We start from the raw sequence: 16,878 nt of genomic DNA on the forward strand, positions 1-16,878 counted from the left end.
TTGAATACAGCACAATGAAATCAACCCAAGTCTTGCTTTAAACCATGGTTTGGAGGATCAAAACTATGACATCTGAATTGAGCCAATGTGTAGTAATGCCAAAGAGAATTTTGCAAAAAACAACAACTGGTATACAAATTTGAAGTTAGATATAAAATACATTCAGCCACAATGAATCACTAATAGGTGTGAAGTAACTGCAACAGTTAAGGTTAATATCTAAACTTTACCTTAACTTTACACTAAAAATGCATGGATAAATTCAGTTAAAACCACTGTAAAGGGAAATAATGAAGCAGTTTATATCAGTCAGAAATCAGGAAACAATCCTGAGAAATGTAATAGCATCTTCTAGAGCTTTAACATCTAAGCAGTAGAATACACACAGGATTTTCCAATATTCTGCACCATGTTGGTTGAAACAGCTAACCAGACCACCTAGGAAGACTCTCCAAGTATCAGCTAAAGAGTAAAAGCAAAAGTAAAACTACAGAACAGTGGAAACCCTACAAAAATGAAAGGAATTGGAAATAGAATCAAGAAACAACAAGCACCAACAGGGGATATTTGATTACTCTCACACTGAGATGGACATATTGTCAATATTGTTGTAATATATGTGTTATATTTGTTTTTCCTGTTCCAAGTAATCCAAGGTGGAAAGTTGTATAGTAGTACATATTTACTTTTCAACTGTGAGACAATTAAGATGCCTTAACATGATAAGTAAAGCCAGTATGCAGGTAGACGTTTATTTTATTTGTAGTAAAATGTTTATATTTGCACAATGAAATGCACAAATCAGTTTATAATAAAAAAATAAGAAATTATTTTTATAAATAAAATCAGAGTAAAATTCAATCATAAAATCATATAGTAGTCACTATAAGAAGCTCAAGGGGATGGAAATGGTTCTCTCCCATTTAATCCTCTCTGTAACACTAACCTGGTCCACATGACACAGTAAGCCCAACTATGGCAGCTCCCAGAGAGAAGCATGCAGCCATTTTTCTACACTTCAGTCCATTTTCCTTCCACACCAAACAATCCATTCATTTGTTGCTAGAGTTGTTATATATTCTATCCACTCATCGAAGGGAGCCTGATATTAATTCCAATGAATTAATATCAGTCTTTCACCCAAAGAGCAAGCGCAGAAACTTAATTTATGTTGACCCTTTGCCATACCCCATATAGTTGGTATATAGTTTAAAACAATATTATCATCTGACAATACTACAAAAATTCTACCTAAGAGTGTGCTCAGAAGCTATCTGCCTTTTGGAGACTGAAGAGAAAGGCCTTTTCTCAAACACACCCCTGCAGTCATAGAAGAAAACTCTTTTTGAGCCCTGCATGGAGGCCTTATTCAGGAATGAAAGTACATGTAAGTTGCTGCCTGTTAAGATACAGCCCCTGCCACCAAAAGCTACAATTTAGACATGTGTGTTATTCATAACTGAAGTTATTTTCACATATTTTTGTACTTGGGAATATGTTCCTATGTGCAAGATGTAATGTATCCCTCTAACTCTTTTTTCTATATTGGATTAAAGGTTTTTAAAGTGTTGTTCTTATTAGACTTACGACTATTAAAAATGAAAATTTTAAGGAAGATATTGAAACATCATCTCAGATTAAGCAAAGTATAAAACTGAGAATTTACATTGGATATAATTGAATGCACACATTTAAAAAAACACAGATGGCAAACTGCAATAGAAGAAGAAGAAGAAGAAGAGTTTGGATTTGATATCCCGCCTTTCACTCCCCTTCAGGAGTCTCAAAGCGGCTAACATTCTCCTTTCCCTTCCTCCCCCACAACAAACACTCTGTGAGGTGAGTGGGGCTGAGAGACTTCACAGAAGTGTGACTGGCCCAAGGTCACCCAGCAGCTGCATGTGGAGGAGCGGAGACGCGAACCCGGTTTCCCAGATTACGTGACTACCGCTCTTAACCACTACACCACACTGGCTCTCTGTTAAACTATACATACCTTTAGCTGCAGACCCTGTGAGGAAACTGTGTTTGCAGGAAGTTCTTTAATATGTTGGTAGACATAAGCAGCACATTGCTCCTGTTCCGCCTGTAACTGAGGGGCAAGCTTAGAGAGGTGACCTTTGTAGCTCTTGATAGCTGCCTGCAGTTCATCAATCAACTTGTTCACCTGAAGGGTTAAATTATGAGAGCTGTTAGCAAGAGGCAATTGTTGATGTCACACCTATTAGAATGTTCATTATAAACCTGAAGGAAGAGATGACATTTCTCTGCAAAGTCTAGCAAAAAATATAGAATATCTGTACTCCCCCTCCCCAATCTAGCCACCTATCGTAGAAAGAAATATACCCAAATAAACACACAAGAATGAGCAGGCAAAAGTAATTAAATCAAAGGAGCTCTACTTTGTCCTATTTAAGGATGCTAAGATGCTTTAATATTGCTTGTAATTATTTTGAATTAATTAAAATGTATAGGTCATTTGCTACTAGATTAACATGTTCAGCCACTTAATGAATTTTTTAGAATGCATATTACTAACAACAGGATGCTGCTTGGAGGCCTATGGGTAATAAGCAACTAACAAGTCAAATAATAGTAACAATAACAGTTGTCATTGTTGTTGTTGGAGGAGGAGGAAAGCCAGAAACCAATAAAACTGTTAATCCAAGAAAGAAAGAAAGAAACAGGGGAAATGCTTTATCAGCAAACTGAAAAATGCTCTTTTGTATAGTGGGTGGGGTGAGGTAAGAGGACAAAGGATGTGAGGCCCTTCTCTACATCTAATCCAAGTTAGGAGTGAGTGAGTTTATTCCTTTCCCTAATATCCTGAAGATAAACTCTTCTTTCTCACCTCTCTTTTGTTTGATTCTGTGGTATGTTAAATATGCAAAGATGTTTTAACAGTGCATGCAATTACTTTCAATTGATTACAATGTATAGTTCATATACTAAATAAACATGTTCCGTCACTTACTGAATTCTGTAGAACGCACATTAATAGTAACAGAGTGAAGATAAATATACAACTCACATATAAAAGCTTGTAAATTTGTTATATCTGCAAAAAGAATTTTAAAAGAAAGTTACTAGGAAGGGTGGCGGCCTAGAAAGGAAGGAAACAGAAGTAGTGGAGAGGAGTGTGTTATGTACAGAGTGGGATGCAACATTGTCAAAGTGCTGTCTCGTATCTCTATTCTTGTTTCGTGTAACTTTGATGTCTAGAATTCATTGGTGCTTTCCTTGCGCTTACTTCAGAACCGTGCTGCAATCTCTCAGAAAGCATAAGAAGTGTTTGTCCAGTCACCCAGAGCTTACCGTTATATTTATTTTAATACAACGTGATACTGGACACTCCTGTGGTATAACAGCAATGCTGTTCCTAACAGAAGATCTGGGTTGTTTCTAGTCAAACACGGAAGCAGTGGAGAGAAAGATGGTGGATTGCACCTCTGCACAGAGATCACAGCATTCGATCACATCGAGTAGCTATTCTTCTAGGAAATCTCTTTCCCAAAACATGTATCATCAGTTCAGGTTTCTTCCAGTCTAGGACATGAAAGGCCCTGTCAACAGGGTACTTATATTACCCTGCCTCTAGAAGAGTTAGCAGCCAGCAGGTTTTCAAGCAGAGGTTATATGGCCATCTATCATGGGTGCTTTAGTTGAGAATCCTACATTGCAAGGAGTGAGACTAGATGACCCTAGGAGCCCCCTTCCAACTCTACAATGCTTTGAGTCATGCAAAGTCAGCAGCCATCTACAACAGTATAGAACTGCTACTTGTACAGCATAGTGGCAGGAATCCTGGGCATTCTGACCACTTAACACCAATTATTAGGGTACAGTCATCAGTTACTTTTGATATTATGTCTTTTAAAAAATGAATTTATAATATATTTAAGTACTATCCTGCAAATAATTCCAACTGAATTTCTCACCCTTAATGGAGGCATCTGTTGAGCCATCTCAAAGAGATGCTACAGTCATTCCTTTTTTTTTTCTGGAGTGGTGACAGCTTTTACCAGGCCCACCAATCTGTGTGAGTGGTTTGATTTGCTAATTCTACTGCATCCACCATTTGGCACCATGCTGCTAGACAAGATTATTTGGCGTAAATCAGCTATGATGACAACAGAGAGCAACTTGCCATACCAAATATGACCCCAAGCCCATTTCTGGCACTGGTTTTAAAAATAGCCAATTCCTTCCCTTTTATCCTTCATGTTCCAGGAAGATAAGTTGGGTATGCATAAGAATATCTTGTGAAGAGAATGATAGTTTGCAAGGCAATTCACTCCTAAGGCACTGCTGCCCTTGCCATTAACAACTATTAAAAAAAGCAAGCAGAAGAACAAAAGAAAGTACATTATACATATGAACTAATAGGATAGACAGACAATGCCAAAATGTTTACATTGTAAGATGTGAGACGGTAACATTAGCATTAAATGAGGCAGGTTGTTGAGTCTTGTTAATATACCATCCTATACGTTAAAACCATGTTGCCTTTATATTTGGATTAAAACACTTTTAATGTATTTGTATAGAGCTTTACGGTAATGCCATTATTTTTCATTATGTGAATACTGTTCGACACTCTAGAGTCATGTGTGTAATTGTTCTCTTTAAATATGCCACAAGTATACATCCCCCACCAATGTATATACTGGTGGCATATACATAAAGAGAATAATGACACACATTTTAAAGATGATTACTAAGGTTACAGATTATCAACTTTGCCTGCTAATTCAGCTTTGTTAGCTCACTTAAAGTTTGTATGTGGATTTTGAGTTGCATCTTGATAAAAAAAAGAAGTACCGGTATCTGTTATTATTTGTTAGCAATGCTCTTAACATTTCTCTGGCTACATCAGATGTACCTTTCATCAATAGACTATGCTACAAAATGTCTTTCCTGTTTTTTCTCACTCTTTTGGAAACAAGATAGTTTCAAAGGTCAATCTGCAAGTGACCAAAACCAACAATATCAAAAGTCTATGTTCCTGAACCATTGCACATTAGAATATTTTTTTCTATTTCTCTATGCTGCAAAAGAAAAAGAAGAAAAAAAGTCCCTATAAAATTCTTCATTGTGAATCTTTTTTTTCTAAAATAAAATCCCTCTCCCCCCATTCAAATACAATTGTGAAAGAAGACAAAACTTGACCTTTTGTGATCCCCGTATTAATAGGTCTGTTCATAATTCAGTCTGTGTGTGGAGAAGCATCCATGTGGAAACATGCAGGCCTGTGAGATATATAGCCTTTCCCTTTGCACATTATCTGACCCTATGAATCCTTCTCACAAAAGAAGGCTTTATGTATGCATAAGTTGGGGGGGGGGAATGCATACTCTCATTGTGATTCACAAAACATGTACTCGTTCTCCAGGAAAACTCAGCATGGATTTGGTTGGATAGACTGCAAGTAGCCAGAAAAGGGAGGCTGCTGCTAAGAAGAGAGCCTATCTTTGTTTTGACTTCTTAGGTCAGATTTACATAGATGCATTTATTTGGCTTCTGTTTGGTGCTTTCTACCAAGCAAAGGTAAACATGTACGTAAGTGGGGTAGGGGTGGTTGCCTCTTCTAACTTTACTAACATACCTGCGTTAGATCACCAGCAAAAAGCACCTGCTGGGTTGCTTTTCACTTTGTGAAATGTGTGTCCATAGCACACTCCAAGCATCGAGATATAATAAGCACATACACACACAAGACCAAGGAACTGAGCTGTCACAGAACTTCTTCTGAAGCAACATATTGAGGAGTAGTAGATATAGAAGGAACCTAAGGTCACCTAATCTTCTCTCTGTGAGGTAGCATCCCAGTCATTCTGTCTTTCAACCCAATGTGCACCATGCAATGAAATCAGTGCCTTGCTTCCGCTTTGTTTTTCTGCTATAAAAACACAAACATATTCTATGACCTGAAGGAGAAATAGGTTTGGAAGTTGTGAGCAGCAACTTGTGAAATCTACAGAGCTGTGGAGAGGCTTGGCAGGAATTCCAGTACTAAGGGGACAGGCCAGGTGGAAGCAAACCCAATTTAGCCAGTAGATGAAAATTCAAAGAGCACATTATTAACAATATATGGGAAATGGACCACAACTAGAGATGGGGATGAAATTCAATTGAATTTGCATCAAGGGTGAACACTTTCCAAAAAAAATATGCAAACAGTATCAAAGATACCCTTTGAAATTCACACTTATCCAAACTTTGTAGTTCTCCAGTCAAGTAATGTGTACAAAAATGTATATACTAAAATGTGCCTATAAATGCATCTATTAGTGAAAGTGCATCATATCATGGGAAATCGTTCATGTAGGCCTACCTGGGGGAGAATGAATGTTCTTATGGATCTTGGGAAGGCAATAAAAAACTGGAATGCAAGGAAACGGAGGTAAAAGGAACTCAAAAGTATGTTTATCAATAACACCAATACAATAAGCTTGCTGTAGGACTGTTTTTAAAATAGTAACTATGGAATCCGTAGGATCTCTAGAAATTTTCACATTTTGCAACACAGGGGTTTGTTGGTTTACTCAAGGTTGGCAGAAGCTGGCACAGAGCAACAGGAGCTCACCCCGTCGTACATATTCGAACCAACGACCTTCTGACTGGCATGCCCAAGAGGCTCAGTGGTTTAGACCACAGCGCCAGTGCACAAGTGCAACACATTTTGCAAGTGAGGCGAATGCTACAATAACTCAGGTCCTATTTTGACATAATGCTGACTTCTAGGTATGCAATGAAACAGGCAAACTATGAGATTTCCCCCTTGTGGGAATCCTGCCCAGAAGCTATTCCAGAAATAGCCATATGGATGAATAATTCTGATGTAAATGTTTCACAGGTTTGCCTCCATGGGGAATCATTTAAAAAGAATTGAGGTAGAGGCACATATACTGGTAAGCATATAGAATGTTGCTAGGTGTTGGGCAGTGAAGTAGATTTCATGGATTCCTGCTGCATCCCCTAAAAACAGGACCCTCCAGAAAAGCATGGAAGGTGGTGGGCTACAGTGAAGAGTGGGGAGTTGAAAAAGCTTTCCTCCCCTTCCCTTTCATTTATGGAACACCATATTCAATTCAACTCATGCTTTATATATGCATGCTTTTAATTACTATATGAGGAGCTGAGATGACTGGATTAAAATAAGAGTAACGAACCAAGGTTTTGGATAAAATAGTCGAACAGTTTGGAGAAAATCTTCAGTGTAGAAAACAAAACCAAGTTCCATTAAATGCCAACCACTGTTTAAAGAGGTCTAGAAATGAGTTATCTTATTATATAGTAACCTTAGTTTTTCTGTTATCGCTTGAAAATAAGTACTAAATTTATTTCTAAAACATCTGGATTATTAACCAGGAATAACAATTAGCTACGGGGTTCTAAATGAATTTCAAGCACTGCAAGAGTTCAGACTTCAAAATAGCAGCAAAAGATTTTACTAATAGTATTGTAATAAAATTAGTTAAATGTCTTAATCTTCTCTCTGAAAGAAGAAGGTTTGGGTACTCCAGAAATCGACATGGAGATAATGCTCCAATTTTGCTTTGAAGCAATTTTGTATTATTTCACTTATAGAATATGCTGTCAAGTTCACAGCATGAAGCTTTGCAAGGATATGTCTTGATTTAATAGTTCTTCATTACAATGTTTCCTGCAGAATCTTATGATTAGCACACTATGTCTTGATGCTGTAAACTACAGTTTTTCCATAAAGTAAGAATTTAGTTAACATTTTCCTTTGGAACAGCAATAACAGGGCCTGCAGCTCTTCCATTGCATCCATAGCCCTGCTGGCCAGGGGATAATGTGGTAGTACACAGTTTTGTTTTGTTTTTTGCTGCACAATTGCCACATTAGAGCAGCCGTGGGGACTAAATATTGGGCCCCTCATTGACTCGAAGGAGTTCTTGATCTTGTGGATCCAGAGCCTCTGCCATCCCATCACCAATCTGCCCCCCAAAGTCCCATTTAGGGGCTTTCCATTGGCTACCTTTGGCAAGAGAGCCACCAGCAATAGCTGATCACTCTGCTTGGGACTCTAGTACAAGAAAGCCTCCCACACATACATGGTGCCACTTCTCTCCACTATCAGAGGCTTCTGAGAGGCAACTGCACTGCGTCACTGTCCCCTGTTTGTTGTTGTTTAGTCGTTTAGTCATGTTCGACTCTTCGTGACCCCATGGACCAAAGCACGCCAGGCACTCCTATCTTCCTCTGCCTCCCGCAGTTTGGTCAAACTCATGCTAGTAGCTTTGAGAACGCTGTCCAATCATCTTGTCCTCTGTCGTCCCCTTCTCCTTGTGCCCTCCATCTTTCCCAACATCAGGGTCTTTTCCAGGGAGTCCTTCCAGTGAGCACTCAGGGCTGATTTCCTTAAGAATGGATAGGTTTGTTCTTCTTGCAGTTCATGGGACTCTCAAGAGTCTCCTCCAGCACCATAATTCAAAAGTATCAATTCTTCGGCGATCAGCCTTCTTTATGGTCCAGCTCTCTCTTCCATACATCACTACTGGGAAAACCATGGCTTTAACTATACCATTGTCCCCTAGCCTGGGCTGAATTCCTATACATACTTACCTAGAAATAAATCCCACTGAACCCATGTACAGAATTGCATAATTTTTTTTGTCTGGATGATTAAAAATGGAGCTCATCTTGACAGGTTTGGGGTTGTGTTTTTTGCAGCGGGGCTTAGATAATTTTCTTATTTAAAAGAATAGATATATATTCAGACACCTGGACTACATCTAGGTTCAATTCCTCCAGGTAAAGACTCCTGTCTGAAACCCTGGAGAACAGCTGCCGGTAATCAGTGTAGATCAGTATTTCTCAAACCTGGATCTCCAGCTGTTGTTGGACTACAACTCCCATCATACTGACCACTGGTCCTGCTAGCTAGGGATAATGGGAGTTGTATTCCAGCAACAGCTGGAGAGTCAAGTTTGAGAAACATTGGTGTAGATAATACTGAGCTAGATGTATGAGTGATCTGATTCAGTGAAAAGACAGCTTCCTATGCTCCTTGTATCCTTAATTCCACTACACAAAGAGTCTAAAATGCTTCACATGGGCATATAAGAACTATCTATTTGGCTCCAGCAGAAGGTCAGTGGCTAAACATGGCACACAGAATCATCCACACGTTTCTGTTTTAAAGTTTTAATTTGTATGTCTGTAATAGTATATTTTTGACAAATCTGTAATATGCTTCTTTTATTTATTAAATTCGTTAGTCACTTTATCTTGCCCAAAGCAACTTACAACCAAACAATGAATAAATGTATAGGTCATAATAAGCCACTATACATGTTTATGCAGAACTTAGAAGAAAATACTAATTTGTCATGCTTATATCTAACTTCACTGAAACTATTCTAAGAAAATTTTGCTGCTGATGCAAATTTTGCTGCTGATACAAAGTAATATCAATGGGTGATTGGCGTATTTGAATACTGCCACTGACCATGAGGACATGTGTTTGGCGATCACTCAAAATGGGCCAGGAGACATTATTTCTTTCTTGAAGGACAGTTCCAGGCCCTGTGGTGTCCCCAATGTGTGAGAGAAGGGCATGGATACTTATTTACATTGAAAGCAGAGCCTTCCAGTTGATTTATCCTCAAGGCGCTTACAATTAATAGCAACAATACAGTACATAGCAAAGAAACAAACACCACACACACAATCCGTAAGACCTTAGTTTGCCAGCCAAGAGATGGGGCCAGTGTGTGCTATCTTCAGTTCTATAGTCCCAGGGCAACTAGCAGTTGGAGCAAAATTAGTTTTTCCCCCCTGGTGGGGGTTGGGTGGGACAGCATGAGGAGATCAAGATCCATGCAGTTTCTCCTTTTGTAGCTGATTAAGGGGGCCAAGTATTGATAAATATAGCCAAAGCAGTGGATTACTCCGAGAGTTCTTTGCTCAGTTTTGTCATCTGCAGGGCTGGCCCAAGACATTTTGGCACCTGAGACAGACCCTAAAATGGTGCTCCCCTTCCCACCAGTGAAGATCTACATCAGGAACAAGGTGGGAAGAAAGACTGACATTAGGATTTGATGCCATCTAAAATGGTTGCCTCACCTTGCCTTGTGGGTGAGCCAGTCCTGAATAAAGATCTACATCGGGATCTGCTGCCCCTGTGGATCTGGCCACCTGAGGCAGTCACCTCACCTTGCCTCATGGGTTGGCCGGTCTTAGTAATCTGTTAGGAAGTGCCACTGCTTTCTCTGTGTGCTTTATAATGATTGGCTGGGAGACGGACCAAAGTAGTTCTGGTTCACCTAAGGAAGACCCAGTCCAGAACAGGCGTTACGTCTGCAGCTTGCTATCTTCATTCTCCCACACATTACGAACGGCAGGTATTCAGATAAATTTGGTGGACTTCAGTTTTGTGGACTTGAGTTGAGTACAGTGGTACCTCGGGTTAAGTACTTAATTCGTTCCGGAGGTCCGTTCTTAACCTTAAACTGTTCTTAACCTGAGGTACCACTTTAGCGGCCTCCCACTGCCGCTGCGCCGCTAGAGCACGATTTCTGTTCTCATCCTGAAGCAAAGTTCTTAACCTGAGGTATTATTACTGGGTTAGCAGAGTCTGTAACCTGAAGTGTCTGTAACCTGAGGTACCACTGTACTACTTAACAGAACAGGAAAAGAATTTTACCAAGTCTCTACATTGGCAAAAGGTCTGTGGGCTTGATTTCCACTTTAAAAGGTCATTGTGCTATTCTGCATTATGTCACAACCGGTGCATGGGCAGGCAATACAGTATGGGGGAGGAAGGAAGGTTGGCCACTTCATAAACCCCTGCAGGGATCCCACCTGGGGCTTCAGGAGTTTGGACACAAAAAGTAGGGCATATGACCAGCGCTGTGAGTGGAGAAGTGAAGTGAACAGTAGATTAAACAATCTATGGCTTTTTAACTGGGGTGGGGTATTGTGAGTTTTGTGTGTGTATGTGTGTGTGTGTTTTGTTGCCATGTTATGCATGTATTGTTGTGTTTTTATATTGTAGTAGTAGTAGTAGTAGTAATAATAATAATAATAATAATAATAATAATAATAATAATAATGGACCTCCTTTTCTGCACAATTGCCCTTGTAAATTTCCAATGTTGCATGAAATACAGCTCTGTTGATCCTAAGAAGAAGATGATCCTAACTGTGAGAAGTGAGGTTACAGGGAACCAGGCAGAGGGCCTTCTTGGTAGTGGTGCTCTCCCTGTGGAACACCCTCCCTTCAGATAAAGGGGATAAGGAGGTAAAGCAGGTAAGGAGATAAAGAACTACCGGTATACAACTTCTGAAGACATCTGAAGGCTGTCTGGCATCAGGAAGTTTTTTATGTTTTATGTTTTATGATGTTTTGATATATTCTGTAAGTGGCCTAGAGTGGCTCGGTATAAATAATAAAATTATATGGTGATGGTGATGGTGATGATGAAGAAGAAGAAAATCCTCTATACATGAGTGCTGTGCCCATGGTAGAACTGAATTCTGTCAGCTATGGATTGGCCTCTAATGCATCAGTTTTAAAAACAACAAGAAGAAAAACCACCCCAACCCTCAGAAGATAAATTACAAAATATCTCAATAAGCTACACTTAATCTAGCTAATAATGCATGAAAATCATTTCTGAATTTGAACAAATTAATTAATTGGGAAGGAACTACAACTTGTATACTTGTGCTACTAAGGTATAGAAGTATCTTGAAGTACGGTATCTTGAATATATTTTTACTTTGAAGTATTTTCAGTTTCAAGTCAAGACTTTTTATTTTCCCAGCCCTTTTAAAATCAGGCTTTTAAAAATCTGTTTTTGCCTTTAATATGGTGATAGCCTCAGAAACTTATTTAGTCCAGTTTTATTTTCAGCTGTTTAAATTTCAGATTTTGTGCAGCATTGAGATTTATGACAATTATTTTACTCTTATATTTTAGGTCATAAGCCAACCACATAACTTCTTTGTCAATGGTGTTGAGGAGGAGGAGGAGAAATGTTACGTATACAAAACCGTATCTGCTGTTTTGCTAAGGAGTACTATTCACTTACTTCATCTTGTTCTGAATACAATTCTTCTTTTTTCATTGATAGAATGCCCTTGTCTGTGATTTTCTCTTTCTGGCCATCTATTGCGTAATCCAGCTAAAAAAGATGACAAAAATTGTGAAAAGACACATTATTTCTATCAGCTCTTGACAGTAGATTTCCTGGATCTTCCTATATTGAGTGGAAGAACAAGAGAATGAGTGCCTTGCCCATCCACTGGCACACCTGTACCATCAGACACCTATTGTGGTACCATAGCCTTTTAGAAACATAGAATTGTAGAGTTGGAAGGAACCACAAGGGTCATCCAGGCCAGCCCCCTGCAATGCAGGAATTTTTTGCCCAACGTGGGGCTTGAACCCACAACCCTAAGATTAAGAGTCTCATGATCTACCAACTGAGCTATCCCAGTTTGACAGGGTGTACTTGAGTAAATTGTGGTCCAAATAATTACTTCATATTCTGGAAACTGAAGTATAGTTTAGGTCAACACATATTGGATTTTTCATGTGTATGTCATTAAAACTTTAATCCATATACGTATAGATGCCTAGAGAAAAGGACAGATGCACATGGTGGGCTGGGTGTGAAACCATAATCTTGCTTTCCCACTAGGGAAGTACAGTCAAGCCTCAGAACTCAAACGGCTCTGTTCCTGAACGTTTCGGCTCCCAAACACCGAAAACCTGGAAGTGCTCCAGTTTTCGAACATTCCTCGGAAGACGAACAACTTCTGAGGTGTGTTTTTCTTTTTCATTTATTTTGCAGCCAGCCCACTGAAAGTTTCAGAAGCCGAACGGTCTTCAAAAACAGAAGTTCCACAATAATTGGATTATCTCATGCTTAGTTTTAGAGTAGAAATACAGGGACAATTCACCTTCAATCAATCCATCATTTTATTTGTACGCCATCTTTTCAAAGTTAAAACATTTAAGAATTATATATCTTACAACAGCTAAGAATTACGTAACTACAAACTTGACAAAAGTCATCATAAAAATAATCAAAAGTACACAACCAAATCAAACAATTTCCACATAAATCACAAGATCCAAAATAGTGATACAAAAAATTAACAATGCCCCCCCCCAAGCAAGACCCAAGCCCAAGATTTTGTTCAGCAATGTCAGCTGAATTCAGTCGGGGCCCTGCCCTCCCAGGTCAGGTGGAAAAAGGCCTCAAGGCAGGGAGCAAATATTCCATCTACGACTCACAGCCAAGATGGTCAACATCAAAATTTGCAGTGATTTTAATGGAACACCATCTAGTAGATGGGAGACACAGTATCAACTTTGGGAAGCTATGGTCTATAGAAACTATTTATATATAAAACTCTTTCACTCTCACGCACAGCTAAAGTCTGGATGAGTCTTATTGATGCAAGAATCATATTGTCACATGACTGGGCACTGATGTACCAAATGAACTGAAAGCTCAACTGATAGAACTGGCAGCACAAGTTACAGGTAATGCTAAAGAATTACTGATTAATCCATCTCTGGCAAATAAAAAAGGATTAGCACACACTGGGGGGAAATTAAATGAACATTTTAGTACAATACACTCTTATTATTATAAAAGAGCAGATTAGTCATACAAGCATTTAAATTTTTGTCTCTATATTGTTGAGAATTAAGCATGTTAAATATACAATATTATGGTGTATACAAATTTAAATAAAAGTTAAATCAAGGGAGTGTATTTTCACATTGGAAAATTATTATGCAGTGTTAATAGCATCTCCTTCAGGTACCCAGACATAATGATAATATGCCTCTTTTTCTCTTTTTTTTAGGGTACAATTCTCCTGTCACTTATGCCTACTGCATATTTACTTTTGGCATAATTTAACTGGAAGAGACACATAATAGATCTCTCTCGTTAAGACTGTATGAAATTGTAGTTTGTTCTTTCTAGGTTTGCATTTCATGTGACATTAAAGTGTGTGGAAAAACAAGCTACACTGCATCTCACAGAGCCAGTAGGAAGCTTACCCAACAGAACTGTGAAGTACTGTTCCAGAATGCCAGCTTCTTTCCCAAACCCACTTCTTTCCCCCTTTTTAGTCTCTAGCTCCTTATTGGGTGCCCTTTGCCCAGAACTGGAAACTTTTAACTTCAGTTGTTTGGCTAATCTCAGTTAGAGAATGAAACTGAATGCAAGGAAGAAAAGAAGTCTGGAATTCAGGTTACAGGTAGGTAGCTGTGTTGGTCTGCCGCAGTCGAAACAAAATTAAAAAATTCCTTCCAGTAGCACCTTAGAGACCAACTAAGTTTGTTATTGGTATGAGCTTTCGTGCACACAAAAGCTCAGACTGATAACAAACTTAGTTGGTCTCTAAGGTGCTACTGGAAGGATTTTTTGTTTGTTTGTTTCAATTTCAGGTGGTACCCATACCATCCATGTTCCTCCAATGAAGACAAATCTACTTCGTGAAAGCAACCTGTCATCCCTCTCCTGGTCTGCGTCTGCTCTTCACACAGCAGTGGAGCAGTTGGGGAAACATCAGCCAAAGCAAACCTCTTCCAGCCAAACTATATTTTCATTCAGACAGGCCAGCCCTGGGGTACAGTAGCAATGATCCTCAACTGTACCTGACTTGTCACAATGACAAATACACCCAAAGTGTCCCTCTCCCAGAGTACTTCCCAATAGTGTAAAATAACAAATACACTAAAAGCTCTCGGAGCAGGAGTTAAAAGAGTGTGGCTAACTCAGCATTAAGAATAATTTTCAAGAGAGAAACAACAAACAACAGGGGGAGGGGTGTTTATCTGAGTTGGGTAACTTATAGCTGAAATTTATTGAAGACTGTAGAAAGTGCAACAGAGATCAGCACCTGACACTGTTGCCATGATTTTCAGCAGCTGCACTTAGTCAGTAGTCCTGCATCCTAATGAGACAGAAGATCAGTTTTTTGGATTAGCAACAAATCGAAGCAGGATAACAGATTAATTACATCACAGATTGCAGCTAAAGCATGCACTTTTGTCTTCTTAAACATACCTGACCAAAAAATGCTTGGCCTTATCATTTAGTGACCATAGTGATACACATAATCTTGAGTATAGATCAGTTACTTAGATCCCATTAAAATCCATGAAATCTAAGCAATCTATATGCAGAATTATGAGCAGTGCACATACTACATATTTCTTGAGTTTGGACCAATGTTGTATAAAACTTTATAAATTCTGCCTGTGCTGGCTATGCTGCAAGCTTATTTTTGGAACTGGGCTGCTGCTCTTATGTAAAGGTAAAGTACCCCTGACCGTTAGGTCCAGTCGCAGACAACTCTGGGGTTACGTGCTCATCTCGCTTTACTGGCCAAGAGAGCCGGCGTTTGTCCACAGACAGTTTTTCCAGGTCATGTGGTCAGCATGACTAAGCTGCTTCTGGCAAACCAGAGCAGCGCACGGAAACACCGTTTACCTTCCTGCTAGAGCGGTACCTATTTATCTACTTGCACTTTGACGTGCTTTCGAACTGCTAGGTTGGCAGGAGTTGGGACCAAACAATGGGAGCTCACCCCATCGCAGGGACTCGAACCGCTGACCTTCTGATCAGCAAGCCCAAGTGGCTCAGTGGTTTAGACCACAGCGCCACCCGGGTCCAGATCTTATGAAATACATGGTAATATTCAATGCAGCCCTCATGCAGGGTTGTTCACACAAAGGGGAATTCCCCATCCCTCCTTGCTTGCTGCAGTCACCTCAGTGCCCCCAAAAGCCTCTTCTGAGAGTCTCATGAAATGCCTGGGATGGGACGCAGAAGCTGCAATGGGATGGGGGAAGTCAGGAGAAATCAGGGAGGCAGATTATATGGATTTTTTTTTAAAAATCACTATATGAAGAAAGCACAGAAGCAACAGCTTTACCCTTTGATGAACAGTTTCTGTGCACAATATAAGGAAGCCAGCACTTTACATGTGAATTTGGCATTTAGATTGCTGCATGTACCCTTGCCATTTAAACTGGGTACTTTCTAATCATGAACTCCTTTTGGGGAGGGGGAAGAGTGTGAAACAAATGTAAAAAATAGATTCACATACGTAAGTATTGCCTTTATACAGCATTATAGGCAGTTCCTGTGAATAAATCTATCCCACTGAAATCTGTGAGACTTGAAGTTGGACTGCATTGTTGCCAGTAGGTTACCTAATTTGAGATATTTATATTGGTAATCAAATAGTATCCAACTCCTGTATAACATGAGTCATTCTAAAGTATGTGTTACATGCAGATCAATACACTTCAGCTTAAATACTGTGATAATCCGCTTCCAGATGTATTGACAGGATTCCCTAATGGTTTGTTGCTAAACAAAGGAGTGGGACAAATTACTTATTTATATATACATAACATGGTGATAAAGACTAGCTGCAGGTACTTTTTTGGAAAGTGCATTTTAATAAGGTCCTATTCAGTAAGAGAACAAATGGAGAAAAAGCAGTTTGAACAAGCATGTTTAGTGCAAAAGCACTCTCTCTTGCTAACAACAAAATCAATCATTTGTCCAGACTGTGGGGAGTCAAAGTTAGTTACTGAAAAGAGATCCATATATAAAACAAGTCAATAACTCATTGTGTGTTATTGTTGGGGCAAAGAAGTTTGCTTTCAGCTGGTCTGGCTCCCTCTGAGTGTCAGCGTATTCATAAAGTGGGGGAGAGGCTTTTTCCCATAGCGTTTCTCCACTACAATCTACTTACGTGTGGAAAAGCAAAGCAGCTCTTCACTATCCCTAAAAAAATGTGCCATTAAGTAGTGCCCAGTTCTGTGTTACTTTATAAAATGCCTTATTTGGGCAAAACTCTTTT

General features: G+C 39.3%; 1 protein-coding gene across 6 annotated transcripts in view; it reads right to left on the reverse strand.

The window, feature by feature from the left end:
• Positions 1 to 16,878, reverse strand: part of DCDC1 (doublecortin domain containing 1) — a 246,701-nt gene that overhangs the window by 144,140 nt on the left and 85,683 nt on the right. For all 6 annotated transcript variants that reach the window (XR_014516364.1, XM_083462254.1, XM_083462253.1 and 3 more), the window contains exons 9-10: positions 12,066 to 12,158; positions 1,997 to 2,167 (exon numbers count right to left, since the gene is read on the reverse strand). Coding sequence is in view for 5 of the 6 variants with exons in the window: in XM_083462254.1 (XP_083318380.1) it covers positions 1,997 to 2,167; positions 12,066 to 12,158 (264 nt within the window). In the remaining variant the exon portion in view is untranslated. The remainder of the gene's footprint in view (positions 1 to 1,996; positions 2,168 to 12,065; positions 12,159 to 16,878) is intronic.

This window comes from Podarcis liolepis (genome assembly GCF_965112155.1).
Source record: "Podarcis liolepis genome assembly, chromosome: 1".
Classification (NCBI taxonomy): Eukaryota; Metazoa; Chordata; class Lepidosauria; order Squamata; family Lacertidae; genus Podarcis; species Podarcis liolepis.